Source organism: Grammomys surdaster, unplaced genomic scaffold (genome assembly GCF_004785775.1).
Source record: "Grammomys surdaster isolate TR1022 unplaced genomic scaffold, NIH_TR_1.0 126660, whole genome shotgun sequence".
NCBI classification, from domain to species: Eukaryota; Metazoa; Chordata; class Mammalia; order Rodentia; family Muridae; genus Grammomys; species Grammomys surdaster.
Window position 1 is genome coordinate 3617463 of NW_021621449.1, and position 16372 is coordinate 3633834.

Genomic DNA, 16372 nt, shown 5'->3' on the forward strand with positions numbered 1-16372 from the left:
AAAAAAATGAAAATTCATATAAAAACACAACCAATTTAACACACATGTTGAAAAAAACTCAAGTTGTAACTCCATTCTGTACTTTCTCAAACATGACCAAGAAAAGAATTACAAGTAGTAACGCTATGTCAAGAAGAAGAAACTATGAACAGTGGGCTCGGGGAAGCTACACAGTATCACTGCACTACACGTATGTGCAGAATTCAGCATGTGCCAGCATGGAAAACTGTCTTGCACTGAGGTTTTCCAAGAGGTACAACGAGCCTGCCAAGAAACATCTGGTCTGTACTAACAGCTTGCTGTCTTCAGTACAGGCCTTCATAATGTCAGTCACGCTGCTCTTGCAAAATCCCCTAGTGTAAAAGAGTTTGAGTAGCTATGACCTATGTGTGGATGTGGGATTGAATCCATAAGAGTTTGAGTGGCTATGACCTATGTGTGGGTGTGGGATTGAATCCATATGCACGTTGAGCTTCATGTCATTGTCAAGAATTTGAACAAGCTGTTGCATGGATGGAAGATGTCCAGACTCCAGCTTAGACCACACTGGCACATCATTTAAAGTTATCTCAAATGCACCTGTTGACATACACTGGTTCTCGATCATGTTGCTCAAGAAGAAAACCATCATACATGCATAAACCTTATTTTCTTGGCCCCACTGCCAGATGCTAGGAGCTTGCATGCCGAAAAAAACAAAAGGATCTTTGCCAACAATTATTAAGCCTATTAATACTAGTTTGAAGACTGACAGGAAAGATGCTATGTGTCTATAAATTGGTTGAGGGAGATAATTCTCTCCTTCAATGCGGATGTCTGGATAGCGCTGGCTAATAACCCGCATGTACTCCTCAAACACCCGCCTGTACCCTCAGGATACACAAATCTGGAACTTGAGCAGCGCGGCCCCATGGCGTCCTGCATCTTTAGTCTCTTGCTGGGCACGCCACCCAGGTTGGCAGAGGCCTCACTGCAGACCATCGCCGACGCTGCCACCAGCAGAAGCAGCAGGAGCCTCAACTTAATTGAGACAGCCGCTCCGGCCGCTCTGGTTCCCATTTTTAAATAAGGTTATTTGGTTCTCTCAAGTCTATCTTCTTGAGTTCTTTCTATATATTGGATATTAGCCTTCTATCAGCTGTAGGATTGGTAAAGATATCCAGTCTGTTAGTCTATCTTTTTATTGGGGAATTGAGTCCATTGATGATAAGAGATATTAAGAAATAGTGATTGTTGCTTCCTGTTATTTTTGTTGTTACAGTTGGAATTATGTTTGTGTAGCTATCTTCTTTTGGGTTTGTTGAAAGAAGATTATGTTCTTGCTTTTTCTAGGGTGTAGTTTCCCTCTTTATGTTGGAGTTTTCCATCTATAATCTTTTGTAGGGCTGGATTTGTGGAAAGATATTGTGTAAATTTGCTTTTGTCACAGAATATCTTGCTTTCTCCAGTTATGGTAATTGAGAGTTTTGCTGGGTATAGTAGCCTGGACTGGCATTTGTGTTCTCTTAGGGTCTGTTTGACATCTATCCAGGATCTTCTGGCTTTTATAGTCTCTGTTGAGAAGTCTGGTATAATTCTGATAGGTCTGCCTTTCTAATTTACTTGACTTTTTCCCCTTACTGCTTTTAATATTCTTCCTTTGATTTGTGCATTTGGTGTTTTTACTATTAAGTGACAGGAGAAATTTCTTTTCTGGTCCAATTTAGTTGGAGTTCTGTACACTTCTTGTATGTCCATGGGCATCTCTTTCTTTACATTAGGGACGTTTTTTCCCCCTATAATTTTGTTGAAGATATTTACTGGCCCTTTAAGTTGGGAATCTTCATATATATATATATATCTTATATATATCCTTAAGTTTGGTCTTCTCGTTGTGTCCTGGATTTCCTGGATGTTTTGGGTTAGGAGCTTTTTGCATTTTGCATTTTCTTTTCTTTTTTTTTTTTAACATTCCCATGTTTTGGTTTAATTAAAAAAGAAAAATTAGAAAGAGGTGACGGCAAAGCAGGAATAGGGTCGTTGTGAAATCTGGCTACTTCCTGCTGGCATTGGGGGCAACGTGTCTTTAGGGGGAACCTAGAAGAATGGGTATGGGGGATGTTTGTCCAGTCATAGGAGAGCTGGCTATTTTCTGCTATCCAGGGTCTGTGGAGCGAGCCATCTGAGGATAGGTCAGAAGGAACAGGTCCAGTAGAAGCAGCTGTGTGTGTGACAGGAGATGGAGCATCTGAAGGTTGCTTCTCTGGAGCTGTTCTGGATGCACCTGGACTTGACAAGATGTAGGAAATAAGATTAAGAACACTTGGAGAGCCGGGCAGTGGTGGCGCACGCCTTTGATCCCAGCACTTGGGAGGCAGAGGCAGGTGGATTTCCGAGTTCGAGGCCAGCCTGGTCTACAGAGTGAGTTCCAGGACACTCTGTAGGACAGCCAGGACTACACAGAGAAACCCTGTCTCAAAAAACAAACAAACAAACAAAAACAACACTTGGAGAAAGAAATTTTTTTTAAGATGTACATTTGAAACACAGAGGGATCCCATCCTTTGTTATAGGTAGTAAGTGGGAACTTCAGGCAGATGTACTTATCTGGATGGCATCTTTTTGGTCCAAGAGAGGCAGATCTGAGTGGGTTTCCTGTAGCTTATAAGTTTACAAAAGAGATAACAGCATGAGTTAACAACATAAGCAGTCTTTAAGATGAACTTTTGTTGGATTGGATACTAGAATATTATAAGAACTCAGATAATTTAGGACAATGGGATAGCAAGAAGAGGAAATATGAAGCATTTAATTGATGCCAACTGAGTTTAGGTAATGAGGTAACAGATAATATCTGTGAAAACTTAGCTGTCAATGTAGTCAGAAGTCTGATAAAGCTGGGCGGTGGTGGCGCACGCCTTTAATCCCAGCACTTGGGAGGCAGAGATAGGCGGATTTCTGAGTTTGAGGCCAGCCTGGTCTACAGAGTGAGTTCCAGGACAGCCAGGGCTACACAGAGAAACCCTGCTTGAAACCCCTCCCCCCCAAAAAAAGTCTGATAAAGAGTAAACAACCAATTATATATTATTTTTTAAAAAAATGACAGAGTTCACTAGCCAACAGTTCCTATGGTTTCCATAGTCTCTTGGGTGAAATCAGTTTGGCTTCCAAGCGCAGAAAACGAAAACGCAGGGCTTTGTTTCTGTGGAATGGGTACTCGTGACATGAGAAATGACTTACCTTGATTTAGCCAAGTCATTTGACTCAGGGTGTCCCGTTGCATTTGTTCACATACAATTCAGACTGTGTGTTCTAGGAGTCCGGTGTCTGAGTTTTCTGAAACCATCTTGGGCTAACTGTTAGAGGCTTTGGGCATTCTGTTGGCCATAAACTTAAAATATACTGACAAGATTGAGAGCTATAAAGATTGGTTGTAACTGAATAAAAATCTATTGAGGCAGGTTAGGAAAGAGTCTTAAGTAACTTTGGCAGGTTACATAGGAAGAGAAAAGCACATTTTTGTATTAGCACAGAAACATTTGGCTAAGAAAGCTGGATTGTACGGCTGCACATGTGCTGCATGCGAGTCAGGTCTGCTGGCGGCAGCAGGGCGGGACATCCTGCTAGCAGCCCAGTGACTCTGGCGGCTGCAGTTAACAGGGGCAATGTTCGTGGTGGTGGTTTTTGTGGTGGAAGGCACTAACACTTTACAGGTCCTGGGCAGCAGGATGTAAGGGGAAGACCCAGAGCAGAGTTAAGAACCACAGAGGGAAGAGAGCTGGTGAACCAGCTGACCAGCCGCAGAGGAGGCAAAGGTGGGGAGGGAGCAAGTAGAGTCCCAGACAGGTTGCTGCTTTCCAGGCAAGGCACTGGAACTGAGGTTCCAGTCGACCCACAAATGACAAAGGAGGCGAAGGGGAAAGGGTGCGAAAGGCTTTCCCTTGGAAGAGACATGCTGGGGGCTACAGTCAGAGCCGGTGCTCCTGAGGCAGAGAGAACAGTCTGTCCAGGCCTGGCCTGGGGTACTCAGCCATGAGAAACTGTCTCGAGAGGAAGAGGGGAAGTGTCTCATCCAAGGCGAGCTGTCCTAGAATGAGGTTCAGGGAAGGACAGGGTTCGCTTGTAGCTCAAGAAATCTTTCTTGGGACCATGTGGGCAGTTACCACATGGTGTAACAGTGGCGTTGCGTCCGTCCTGCACAGGTCACAGTAGCTGAGGTCCCTGAAGTCTTCGTAGGCCATGTTTTGGCACCTTTGAAAGGTTGTTGCCTGTGCAGCTTGGGACAGACCACAGCAGACCAGATGGTTCCACGAGGGGAGGTTTAATCAGGAGATAGGGAAGAGGAGAGAGAGAGCAGAGAGGTAGAGGAGTAGAGGCCGCCATGACCACGTGGAGAGAGGGGGAAAGGAAGGGGGGAAGGGAAAGGGAACAGCGAACCTGCAGGCGTGGGGTCAAGGGACCAAGAGAGAGAGAGCGCGCATTTTGCATTTTCTTTGACAGTTGTGTCAATGTTTTCTTTTTTTTTCCCCAAGGGGGAAAATCCTTTTTAATAGTATCTTCACATCACCATTACAATAGCAGTTATACTCTTGCTTTAAATTGTATGCAGTCTGGGCATAGCAAACATATAATGATATTTAAGAAGTGAAATTGAAGCCCTAATCCCAACTCTACCACTATAACGAAGTGACTCAACACTGCACATTTAAGAAAGTCTATTCTTCCAATAGCAAGTCCATAAATCATCTGTAGGACAATTTCTACTGAAAAACTTAAATGCCTTATTATTCGTGCAGTGCTGAAAATTTACTGCAACTCTAATTTCTTTTTTAACACAATGACTTTTTTAATATACACATTATATGTATTCAGTATTCAAGTAAAACTCCCTAACAGTTAATGACATTTAAAAAATGTGCAAAACTGCAAAACTCATTGTAATAGAATGTGTAAGGTCAAAAGGGCAGGACATCTGACAGCCACTGGACTGAGGAAAAAAATCAATCAATCTGTAGAAAAAAACTTGCTTACTGTTGAATCTCAAGTTAAATTTCCTGTGAAGAATTACAAAATATTTAATGAGAAAAAGAAACTGGCAGCCAGGACATGAAGCATCCACAGTAGGTATATGATTGAAAATTAATAAAAATAAATGTAAGTTGTTGAGTGTCAATGTTTTCTATTGTATCTTCTGCATGTGAGATTCTCTCTTCTATCTCTTGTATTCTGTTGGTGATGCTTGCATCTATGACTCCTGATCTCTTTTCTATCTCCAGGGTAGTCTTTCTTTGTGATTTCTTTATTGTTTCTATTTCCTTTATTAGATACTGGATGGTTTTGTTCAAATTCTTCACCTGTTTGGTTGTGTTTTCTTGTAATTCTTTAAGGGATTTTTGTATTTCCTTTTTAAGGGCTTCAACCTGTTTACCTGTGTTCTCCTGTATTTCTTTAAGGGAGCTAATTATGTCCTTCTTAAAGTCCTCTATCATCATCATGAGATGTGACTTTAAATCAGAGTCTTGGTTTTCTGGTGTGTTGGGGTATCCAGGGCTTGCTGTGGTTTGAAAACTGGGTTCTGATGATGCCAAGTAGCCTTGGTTTCTGTTGCTTAGGTTCTTGTACTTGCCTTTTGCCATCGGTTATCTCTGGTGTTAGCTGGTTTTGCTGTCTTTGGCTGTGGCTTGTCCATCCTGTAAGCCTGTGTGTCAGTACTCTTGGGAGACCAGTTCTCTCCAGGAGGAAATTGGGTATGGAGAACTGTGGCACAAGGTCTGCTCCAGGGCACAGAGGAAAACCAGAAAGATCCTGTCTCCTGCTCTTCCTTGGTTCCTGTGTCCTGATGTCTCTAGCCAGGTTCCTCTTGGGCCAGGAATTTGAGCAGAAGTGGTAGTATCACCTGTGCTCTCAGGTGTGTCATCACTCCTGGGAGACACCTCTCTCCTAGTGTTCCTTTATATATGCTTAAGAAAAATTCATGTTAAGATCATAAGTGATTATTTCTTATAAACCAAAACCCATCTATCTGATATTATTGTGTCTCATATTCATGTAGTATTTAAAAACTTAATTTTTTAATGTGTTCACATATTTTATTCTGATATTTGTTGTGTGAAATATATAGTGAGGTTATTGTTTGTTTGTTTGTTTGTTTTTTGTTTTTCGAGACAGGGTTTCTCTGTATAGACCTGGCTGTCCTGGAACTCACTCAGGCTGGCCTTGAACTCAGAAATACCCCTGCCTCTGCCTCCCAAGTGCTGGGATTAAAGGCATGTGCCACCACCTCCCGGCTGAGGTTATTGTTCTTAATTTTCAGAGAAGAAAACTAGGAATCCACATTTTGTTTTGAAAAGACTTCAAATATATTTTACTAAGGATAAATTACTGCATATCTGCTCCTTTTCTCAGAAACATTTTCAAATTGAAGGTACCAGGAACAGATTATAGTACACCAATAACAATGCACAGCATAACTACCTAAGATAGGCAATATGAAGAGCTACTGTCAGACCTACAACACACAGCAACCCTGTTCCCGAAACTGTACCAGGCCTATTAAGAAAAGCTGTGAACAACAACATCATAAACATAAAAGTCTGAATCCTTACCCAAGAAAAAGATGGTGGCAGGTTAATATAAGATTTTTTAAAAAATATATGCTAAAATGGAAACCTTTAAGAGAAAATGTCTTCCTTAGGACATGAAGGGGTCATATATGAGATATAACAGAACTGTATGTATGCTGTAACCTCTGTAGATGTTTGTCTGAATTCTTACCTGGGACTGAATGGAGGGATAGGGCTAGGTCATTGGAGGATGTTTAGGTTTTGTGGTATATATGGCAGTGTCTCTGGGGTTATGGGGAATAAGATGAGAAAGTAATTAAAACACGATGGAGAGAGAGGAAGAGAGAGAGGGAGAAGGAGGGAGGGAGGAAGGGGAGAGAGAGAGAGAGAGAGAGAGAGAGAGAGAATGATCAAGATTATTGGAGCTCTGAGTCCAATTTCCTATGGTTCTCCAGGACCTCAACAATCAACATACTTCAGAAATGCACAGGGAAGACTTGATAATGCAATATACCACAGACTTTGGCTTGTTAAATGTCACCCCTCTCTCGCCCCTCTACCTTCAAGTGTACTCCCTAGAGTGGTACAAGCAGGGAAAACCTATCTATTGGGAAAAAAACCCTAACACTTTTCCAGGGTAGGATTCTGGCTAGTCCAAAAAGGGCTCTTCTTTTAAGGGCTGCAGGAAACTAGACAATGCAACTTTATCTAATATCTGTGGCATTTATTTGGAGCAAATTCAGCTCCAGGAGGTGGACAGTTGAATGCAGGAGGAGTTCCACCAATTGATCCAATTTGTTCCGTTGTAGCAGCTTGGCCAAAACATTTGCTTGTTGGTGGGGTCAATTCAAGGGTCCCATCTGGCATCATAGTGGCAGGTCCTGGAGGAGCAAAGGACCTAGAGGTGGCACAGGAGTAGGGGTCATGGTACCTCTAGTGTTTATGCCCATAGCACCTCCCATAGCCATTTGGCCCATCCATATCTTTTGTTCTCTCGCATCAGGGAAAGTTCTCTTGAATCCTTCCTGCTGTCATCGCATCATTTCTTCTTCTTGTTGCCACATCTCTTCCTCACAGTGACTGCGTTCCTCTTCCTGCCTAAGTTTTAACTGCTTTCATTTCTGGACCTCTTGTATACACAGCTCCTCCATCTTCCAAAGCTCTTCTTGACCATCACATCAAATCCTGCCCATTAGCATAACCTGGCGCTCTTGGCGTGCTGCCTCCACCTCCATCTCCAGCTTCACACCAGCCTCCTTGGTGTTTTGGTCCACTTGATCCTGCTGCCTGCTGTTGCTTTTCCATCTCAGTTAGTGCCTTCCAGAACATGGCATACTCAACCCAGGTTGTGCAAATCTGGGTGACTGTCTCTCTCCTTGTGAAATTGCTGGTTTTTGTTTGTTTGTTTGTTTTTGTTTTTTTTTTTAATAACCTGCTTCTCTGGAAGTCCCTCTTCATCATTTAACTGGTTCATATGCTGCAAAGTCACAGGCAGAGGAAATGCAGTTATCAAGAAGGAGCCTTCACTGCTTCTGTCCAGAGCTTTCCTAGCAGCTGGCTTCCGTGAGAACTCAACAATGCCTTTCCCCCGAAGTCCTTACTCAGTCATCCCTAATGACTACAGCCCTCTCCACTTGGCCAAACACAGAAAAGTCTTCTTCCAGCAGTTTGTTATGCATGTACTAAGGAAGGTTGCAGACTGTAAGGGATGCACTTCGACAGGCAAAGCACACTCGCAGTTGCGTTCCACGGAGTGGCATACTGTCCAGCTCCACGTTGGCAATTTCTGCTAGGGTTCGTGTTTCCAAGCAAATAAAGCTAAAGACTTTATCCTTATGGATGAAAACTTTGCCTGCTTTTACACATTTCTCAAAAAGTTTCCTCATTTCCTCCTCAGTATTGTCAGGGGAAGATTGCCCACAAAGAGACAGCTACGTTGGGTAAAGGTCTTCTCTCCTGGTTTTCTAAAATTCTTCAGGTCAGCAGTCAAGCCTTCATTCTGGCTTCTGGCATGCTGTCCACTTGCAGGTATTGTGGGGGTGGCTGTTGCAGCTGCTGCTGGTGGTGGATGTGGATGATGCTTCCTTCGAGTATGATTCTGCTTCTACAACTTAAAGGTTTTATTGCTCTGCATTTTTGCACGCTTGACTTCGATTCGAACACAGGAAAGTGTCTGCCTCCCAGTCCTCTCTATCTCCGACTGCCTCTGCCCACAGTTCTTTGCTCGTAGTAAGGGAAATGTTGTATGCCCTCCACCATCCTTAGAAAAGACAGGAATCTACAATTTTAAAGAATTTGTTGTTGATGACAGACATATGTAGATTATTTAGAGATTTTAGCTAGTTCTCTAGTCTCTAAAATAGTTCTGTTGTAAAATGGAAGAAAACTATATTAATGCATGAGAATAAGGAGAGTTCTTTTCAGCATATAAAATGTGTTAATTTTCCCCTGGTAGACCTAGGAATGAAGAAATAGTAGCTTCTGGATGTGTGCTGGGAGATGAGTTAAGTACCACATAGATACTACATTAAGTGCTGTGGACCTTGTTATCAAAGGAAATATCAGATATGGGTGATGGAGAACACTTGATTTGTACATACTTGAATCTGATTTCTACAAATTCCAACCTTATCCTCAGACTTGATTTCTCTTGATTCCTCTTTTCAAGCATTATTGTAGTAAACACCCTGATACTCTTTCCTTCCTTTCAGATTCTGGCACAAAGGTGAGCCCAACAATGACAATGAAAAATGTGTTATAATAAATCATCCTAAGAATACTGGATGGGGCTGGAATGATATCCATTGCAGTGATGAACAGAAGTCAGTTTGTCAGATGAAGAAAGTATACTTATGAATCACACATTCTCCATTGACATGCAATTTCATTGTCATCCACCCTTATATAACTACCTGTTCGTCACAGAATTTAGGTGGGAAGAAAATGGTTATACATATGAAAACCCTGGACCACATATATAACTGTATATTTATGTACTTATTTCTTCATAAAATGACCTTTTGTTTAGTATTTTCCATGTACCAGGGACTACATGGGGGCCATTTTGTGCACATGAGGAGTTTTGCTGACAATTCCTCAAGTTTTCATGGTCTCACACAATTGTATGCTATGTTCTTTCCATCTCTCTGGTTTTCCTATTTTTAGACCATTCTTTGGCTTTATTGATATGAAATTAAGAAATAAAATTCTATATATTTAAGTTATAGTGTCTGGAAAGTCAGATATACAAGATGGTGCTAACTATTGTCATCCTATTGTACTTTGGATCTCAATGTTTAGTTATGTTTTATCTTGCAGTTTGTGTCCTCCACCAGCATTTCCTCTAATTCCTGTGATAAATGTTTTCAGACATCATTTCTAAGTGAGATCATACAGTACTTAGTAGCTTCTGATAGAAAACACCTTCTACATTCATCATTTGTTGCAAATTAGAGGATATTTATTTTTATGATGTGTATCTCATACCCACACAGATAACTATTAAATCTTTATAATGGATCCATTCACTGACACACAGGATATTTCCAATTTTAACTTTTGTGAGTCATAAATTTATCCAATAGCATAAATGTAGATGTCATTATGTGATGGCATTTTTATGTTTCAGTGTATATTCCCCAAAATGAGATTGTAGTTCTGTTTCCTGACAACAACGCATTAGAATTTTACCCTTAAATGTTTTATCATTCTTTGACATGGATTGTTTTTGTATTTCTATGGAACTGCAATGACCTTTTCTATGATTGCTATTTATTGTGGCACTGTATCAAACTTGTTTATTACGGTTAATGTTTAATATATATGAGCTGTATGTGTGCTTTGTAGAGTTTTTAGACTTTTCCCTAGAGATGATCATATTATCATTAATGAGAGACAATTACATTTCCATTGTGTATGTACAGATGTGTATAGTGTGAACCAAAGCTGTCTACCTTTGCTTTCTCCCACTGGATGGTCACTGCCCCAAACTGCTCCCCTACAGAGTCTGTTCTTACTGGGAGTACCCAACCCTTCCTCCTTGTTCATCTTTATGTAATACACATGCTAAGCTTCTGTGATGCTCAGCTTCTCCATCAGAGACCAACTTATCCAATCCCAGCTTTACTGTATCTGTGTTTTTGTCCCTCCTTCAGTGTCTGTCCTTTCTTCATTCCCTCATGTTCCTTAGTCACGGTTCAGGAACCCAAGCTATGCATAATGCAGGACATTCCCTTATGGTTCTAAAGATCCTTTGTTTCCAGCCCCCCAAGGCAGGAGAATGCACAGACCTCACCCTATAAAAAAAGCCACCAATCCCTGAACTCCAAGCTCAGTTCTTGAAATCCCACCAATCCTCACCATGGAAGTCTCTGCCCTGGAAGCTCTTCCACTTATGAAATTCTATATAAGTTTTGCCTACTATTTAGTTCCATGCTTTCTTCTGCAGTAAGCAAAAGCACACCTGTGGATTTGTCCCTCCGCATCCTGGATTCATCCTTCTCTATAAATCTCTTTTTATGAGATTCACAACCTGGTATGACTCTTACATCAGAAGAACCAAGAAGCCAAGAAGTGAAGAAAGGAGAATGGAAGAAGGAAAGCAGGGCTGAGGCTCCTGAGTCCCTCAGCTGTACTGGGAATACTCTTCCCTGGGAACTGCTATCCTGAAGTAGAGGAGCTGGGAACCAGGGCTATTATACTGTAGCAGCTCCAATACCTCTACTAAGGAGGCTTCCTCAACGAGCTATATGGTTCCTTGGTTCTGGTATCTCAGGATGCCTTTCCTTTGGGATACTGTTTGACCACAGAGCTGTGTGGTTCCTGGGCTCCCAAGTTCCAGGATCCCTTTGAACTCAAGTAGGAATGCCAACACCTACTACAAAATATAAGAAATATTAAATATTTTATTTGATATTATATGAAAACTACACTAAAGTGTCTTTCAATAAGTGAAAAGTAGCATCTTCTGACACAAAAAAATTCTGGCTAGGTTGACATAGAATAATAATACAGATAATTGCTTCTTTCATTTCAAATATTTCCTGTAGCAGGCTAATGTGACAAATGGAAACACAGGCAAAACTTGCTCACCCCTGAGTCAGTGAGACACATTTTTCCAGTGTTCAGACATGTTCATGTAACCAGTTACATAAGTCAACATATGCAACATAACAGACATAGCAGCTTCTGAACTGGAATTTTCATCTTTGTGGAAAAATTGAAAGTAATTAATTAAGCCAAATCTTCTCCTTAGAAGGTGAAAGCAGGAATGGTATTCTCTAAGCTGAAAGTCATATATTTTTTAAAAGATCCTATTTACTTTATCATGAAAGACTTCCCAGAACCAAAAATAGACTTGGGTACGATGCAACCCCCCAAAGGCACTCTAGAGACCTCTTGCTATAATAACATGAGTCAGGTTTAATAAATGAAGCTTCGGATCGAAACGTGTCTCACATAGGAGACAGAGGATTAGACCCTGAGATCTAACAGTTTAGGGTTTTTATAGATAAAGGCTGGGGGTCGGGAAAGAGTTGTGAGTAATCACACACAATTGGTTGTTATAAATGTCTATAATATGTGTAAGCAGATCTCAGGCAGAGGTTTGACAAATCTCATGAGAGTAGTCTCTGGTCCCTGTGGCCTTGGGACCCAGTGTAAATGTTTATCTGAGTCAACAGACCATCTGGCTGAATCTAATTTACTAGTCCTTGGGACCTCTGGTGGGAGTTTTTCCAGAAGAGGCTAAGTCAGAAACCATGAGAACAGATTCTCAGAACATTCAATTGACCTTTGTTTCTCTGTTCTGCATCTCTTGTAACAGCCTTGGGTTAGCAAGTTAGCTGACCTATTTTTAACTGTTTGTATTCCTGTTATATTATTTAACTGACTTAAAAAATACCCTTTCAATCACAAGCCAATTTCACTAAAACACAACAAAATATTCTGCTAGCCCTTCATTATCTAAATCCTGATGTATCAATGAAATTGTGGCACATGTTAAAAGCTGTGGGACAACTGGTTTGCAGTTAGTAGGCAGTGGATACTAGTTGTAAGTAGTCTCTTTAAGGCAAGCCATTAAGTCCACCTCTTCTCCTGTCTTCTTAATCCCAGTGAAGACCATTTCTGTTCCCAGATAGTTCAGATCCTCCATCCGTGTTCCCTACCCTAGAAGATGTCCTTTTGCTTGGTGGCAGTTGTATAAGAGAACCTAGTAGCCTGGTGATTCAGTCCAGTGTTGTGTTGCTTGTCTTTCCCACAAGGGGGCAGAACAATACTTCTAAATAAAACTCCTGTCATTATTATTATTATTATTAATCATATTTGGTTTTTGAGATATAATCTTACTATGTAAGTAGGCCTGGCTGGCCTCAAATTTTCAGAGACTGCATCTTTTCCATCTCTCTGTGTGCTTGTGTACCTGAGGTTTGTTTGCTTATGGATATGTGTAGGATGCTAGGGTTAGAACCCCCACCTCTGTACTTGATAAACACTCCCCCATATTTATATTCCCAGCCCCACACATGATTATTAAAATAATTCATGGCACAGCGCCTGTATAATTTTTTCAACTTACTTTCCTTACCATATTATCATTTTGCCCATGTCCTTTAATATTTTTTCAGGGGTGCTGGAGAGATGGCTCAGTGGTTAAGAGCACTAACTGCTCTTCCAGAGGTCCTGAGTTCAATTCCAAGCAACCATATGGTGGGTCACAACCATCTGTAATGGGATCTGATGCCCTCTTCTGGTGTGTTTGAAGAAAGCAATGGTGCATTCATATACATAAAATAAATAAATCAATCTTTTTAAAAAAAATGTCTCACTGTGGGTCTACATCAGCTCCCATTAGCTGCTGGAAGAAGCCTCTCTGATGAAGATTAGATAAGGAACTAATCTATAAGTATAATAGACTAGCATTACAAATCATTTCACTGACTTATTTTAGTTGTTTTTTTATTATACTCCATGTTTCTCAGTGGGGAGTGAGGTGTGTGGAGTGGGTGAGATGTGAGACTCATAACAGTTGGAGTGTGGTTATCTCTGACTCTTTTGTCTGCTCAAGGGACCCTTTTGCCCTTACTGAGTTGCCTTCGGCTTATGCTTAGTCTTAATGCATCTTGCTATGTCATGTTCAGTTGATGTAACAAGGAGACCTGTTCTTTCTGAAGGTAAATGGAAGAGCAGTGGATGTGAGAAGGTTGTACTTATGTATTTAGGAATCTCTCTCTCTCTCTCTCTCTCTCTCTCTCTCTCTCTCTCTCTCTCTGTGTGTGTGTGTGTGTGTGTGTATGTAACAACACACACAGAATGGAAGTTGTAGTCAGCATGTATTGCATGAGAGAGAAATAAAGAAAATTGCATTATAATCTCAAAAAACAAAATAAATAATAGAAAAACTCAAGGCTACAAGGATTCTGGAGAGAATTCTACTTAGTTTTCAAAATGTTACACTAATATGTATCAAATTATTCTGGAAAATACAAAAAGAAAGAAAACTTCTAAATTGTTTTATATGAAGCCAGTATTCTACTCATAACAAACTCAGATAAACACACACACACACACACACACACACACACTCTCACACAATAAGAGAGAGAGAAAGAGAGAGAGAGAGAGAGAGAGAGAGAGAGAGAGAGAGAAGGAGAAAGAAAGAAGCCTTGAGAACTACTTTAAAAAATTATTTATTTATTTATTTTATTTTTTAATTATTCACTTTACATCTTGCTCACTGATTCCAAACTAACAACCCTGACAATCTTTTTTGTATCCCCTTCCCCTTCTCCTTTGAGCAGGTGGGGATCTCATGGGTATCACTCACCCTGGGTACTTTAAATCTCTGTGAGGATAGGCACTACCTCTCCCACTGGTGGCCAGACAAGGCAGCCCAGCTAGAAGAACATATTCCATAGACAGAAAACAGCTTTTGAGATAGCCCACACTCCAGTTGTTCAGGACCCACATGAAGACCAAGTTTCACAACTGCTACATATGTATGGGGAGGCATAGGTCCAACCCATGTATGCTCTTTGGTGGTTCAGACTCTGAAAGCCCCAAAATTCAGGTTAGTTGACTCTGTTGGTCTTCCTATGAGTTCCTATTCCCTTTGGGCACAAAATCCTTTCTCCTATTGTTTTATTAAGACAAATATCCACTAAGGGCAGTGGTTCTTCTCAATATAAACAAGAGAGAAGTCATAGGCTTTCAGGGATGTGCAGGCAATATGGCAAGGTCCAATTAATGAAAGTCCAAAACAGACATTCAAGGTATTTTCTGGCCATCAAGAAAAAGCCTTGGGGGTTAGCTTGAGAACCTGCAGCAAAAAGTAAATAAGCCAAAATGGAATGGAAAACAGGAGCCAGAAACATTGCATTATGGAAAAAAATCTGGAATTAAATCATCCTGTATCCTGTAAGGAAGTGTTAACACCACAATGGAAGCCAGTGAAAAGACAAAGCTTCTGCAAGGCAACGAATATGGTCAATAGGACTAATCCGCAGCCTACAGACTGAGAAAGGATCTTCACCAATTCTACATCTGACAGACATCTAATGTCCAAAATTTATAAAGAACTCAAGAAGTTAAACATCAACAACCAAAATAAGCCAATTAAAAAATCCGGCACAGATCTAAACAGAGAATTCTCAACAGAGGAATCTCAAATGGCCAAGAAGCACTAAAAGAAACGTTCAAAGTCCTTAGACATTAGAGAAATGCAAATCAAGACCGACTATGAGGTGCCATATTACATCCATCATAATGGTTAGGATCAAACTTCAAGCAACAGCACATGCTGGCAAGGATGTGGAGAAATGGGAACACTCCTCCATTGCTGGTGGGAGTGCCAACTTGTACAACCACTTTGGAAATCAATTTGGCATTTTCTCAGAAAACCGGGAATAGTTTTACCTCAAGACCCAGCTACACTACTCCTGGGCATATACCCCAAAGATGCTCCACCATACCACAAAGATACTTGCTAAGTTATGTTCATAGTAGCTTTATTTGCAATAGTCAGAAACTGGAAACAATCTAGACATCCCTCAGCTGAAGAATGGATCAAGAAAATGTGGTATATCTGCACAATGGGATACTATTCAGTTATTAAAAACCAAGACATCATGAATTTTGGAGGCAAACTGATGGATCTTGAGAATGTCATCCTGAGTGAGGTAATCTAGTCTCAAAAGGACATGTATGGAATATACTCACCTGTAAGTGGATATTAGCCATAAAATACAGCATTCCCATTACACTCCACAAACCCAAAGCAGCTAAATAAGAAGGAGGCACAAGCAAGGATGCTTGAATCTCACTTAGAGGTTCATAAAATAGTCATAAGGTGAATAAAATAGTCATAAGGGACAAACAGAGGGAGGGAACTTGGTGGGAGAGGGGAAACAGAGGGAAATGGGGGGGGTTCAGGATCAGGTGCGGGGGTGGACAGACAGCCATGAAAATGAATAAAAATCTGCAACTGATGGGGGTGGGGAAGTAGGGAGCATGTTCATAAAGAGACAGAGACCTGGGATAAGAGAGCTGCCCTAGAATCAGTGAGGGAGTTCTTAGTTGTGTCTCAGTAATGGGGATATGTAACCTGAAGAAGTCACCTCCTGTAGCTAGGCAGGAACCTCAGTGGAGGGATAAGGACACCAACCCACCCATAAATCTTTCGATCCAAAATGTATCCTGCCTATAAGAAATCCAGGAACCTGGGATGAAGCAGGGACTGAGGGAATGGCTAACCAATTACCTGCCCAACTTGAGACCCAAGCCTTGGACAAGCACCAGTCCCTAACACTATTAATGGCATTCTGTTATGCTTG

At 41.0% G+C, this 16372-nt stretch overlaps 1 protein-coding gene and 2 pseudogenes across 3 annotated transcripts in view; 1 reads left to right on the forward strand and 2 right to left on the reverse strand.

Annotated features, from left to right (window-relative positions):
* The window catches only part of LOC114615350 (C-type lectin domain family 4 member A-like), a 74796-nt gene extending 65245 nt beyond the window's left edge, over positions 1 to 9551 (forward strand). For all 3 annotated transcript variants that reach the window (XM_028761076.1, XM_028761074.1, XM_028761075.1), the window contains one exon: positions 9254 to 9551. In XM_028761076.1, coding sequence (XP_028616909.1) covers positions 9254 to 9398 — 145 coding nt within the window. In that variant the 3' untranslated portion in view covers positions 9399 to 9551. The remainder of the gene's footprint in view (positions 1 to 9253) is intronic.
* Positions 377 to 1059, reverse strand: LOC114615384 (annotated as a pseudogene).
* LOC114615349 lies at positions 7251 to 8676 on the reverse strand (annotated as a pseudogene).
* Positions 9552 to 16372: the final 6821 nt, after the last annotated feature.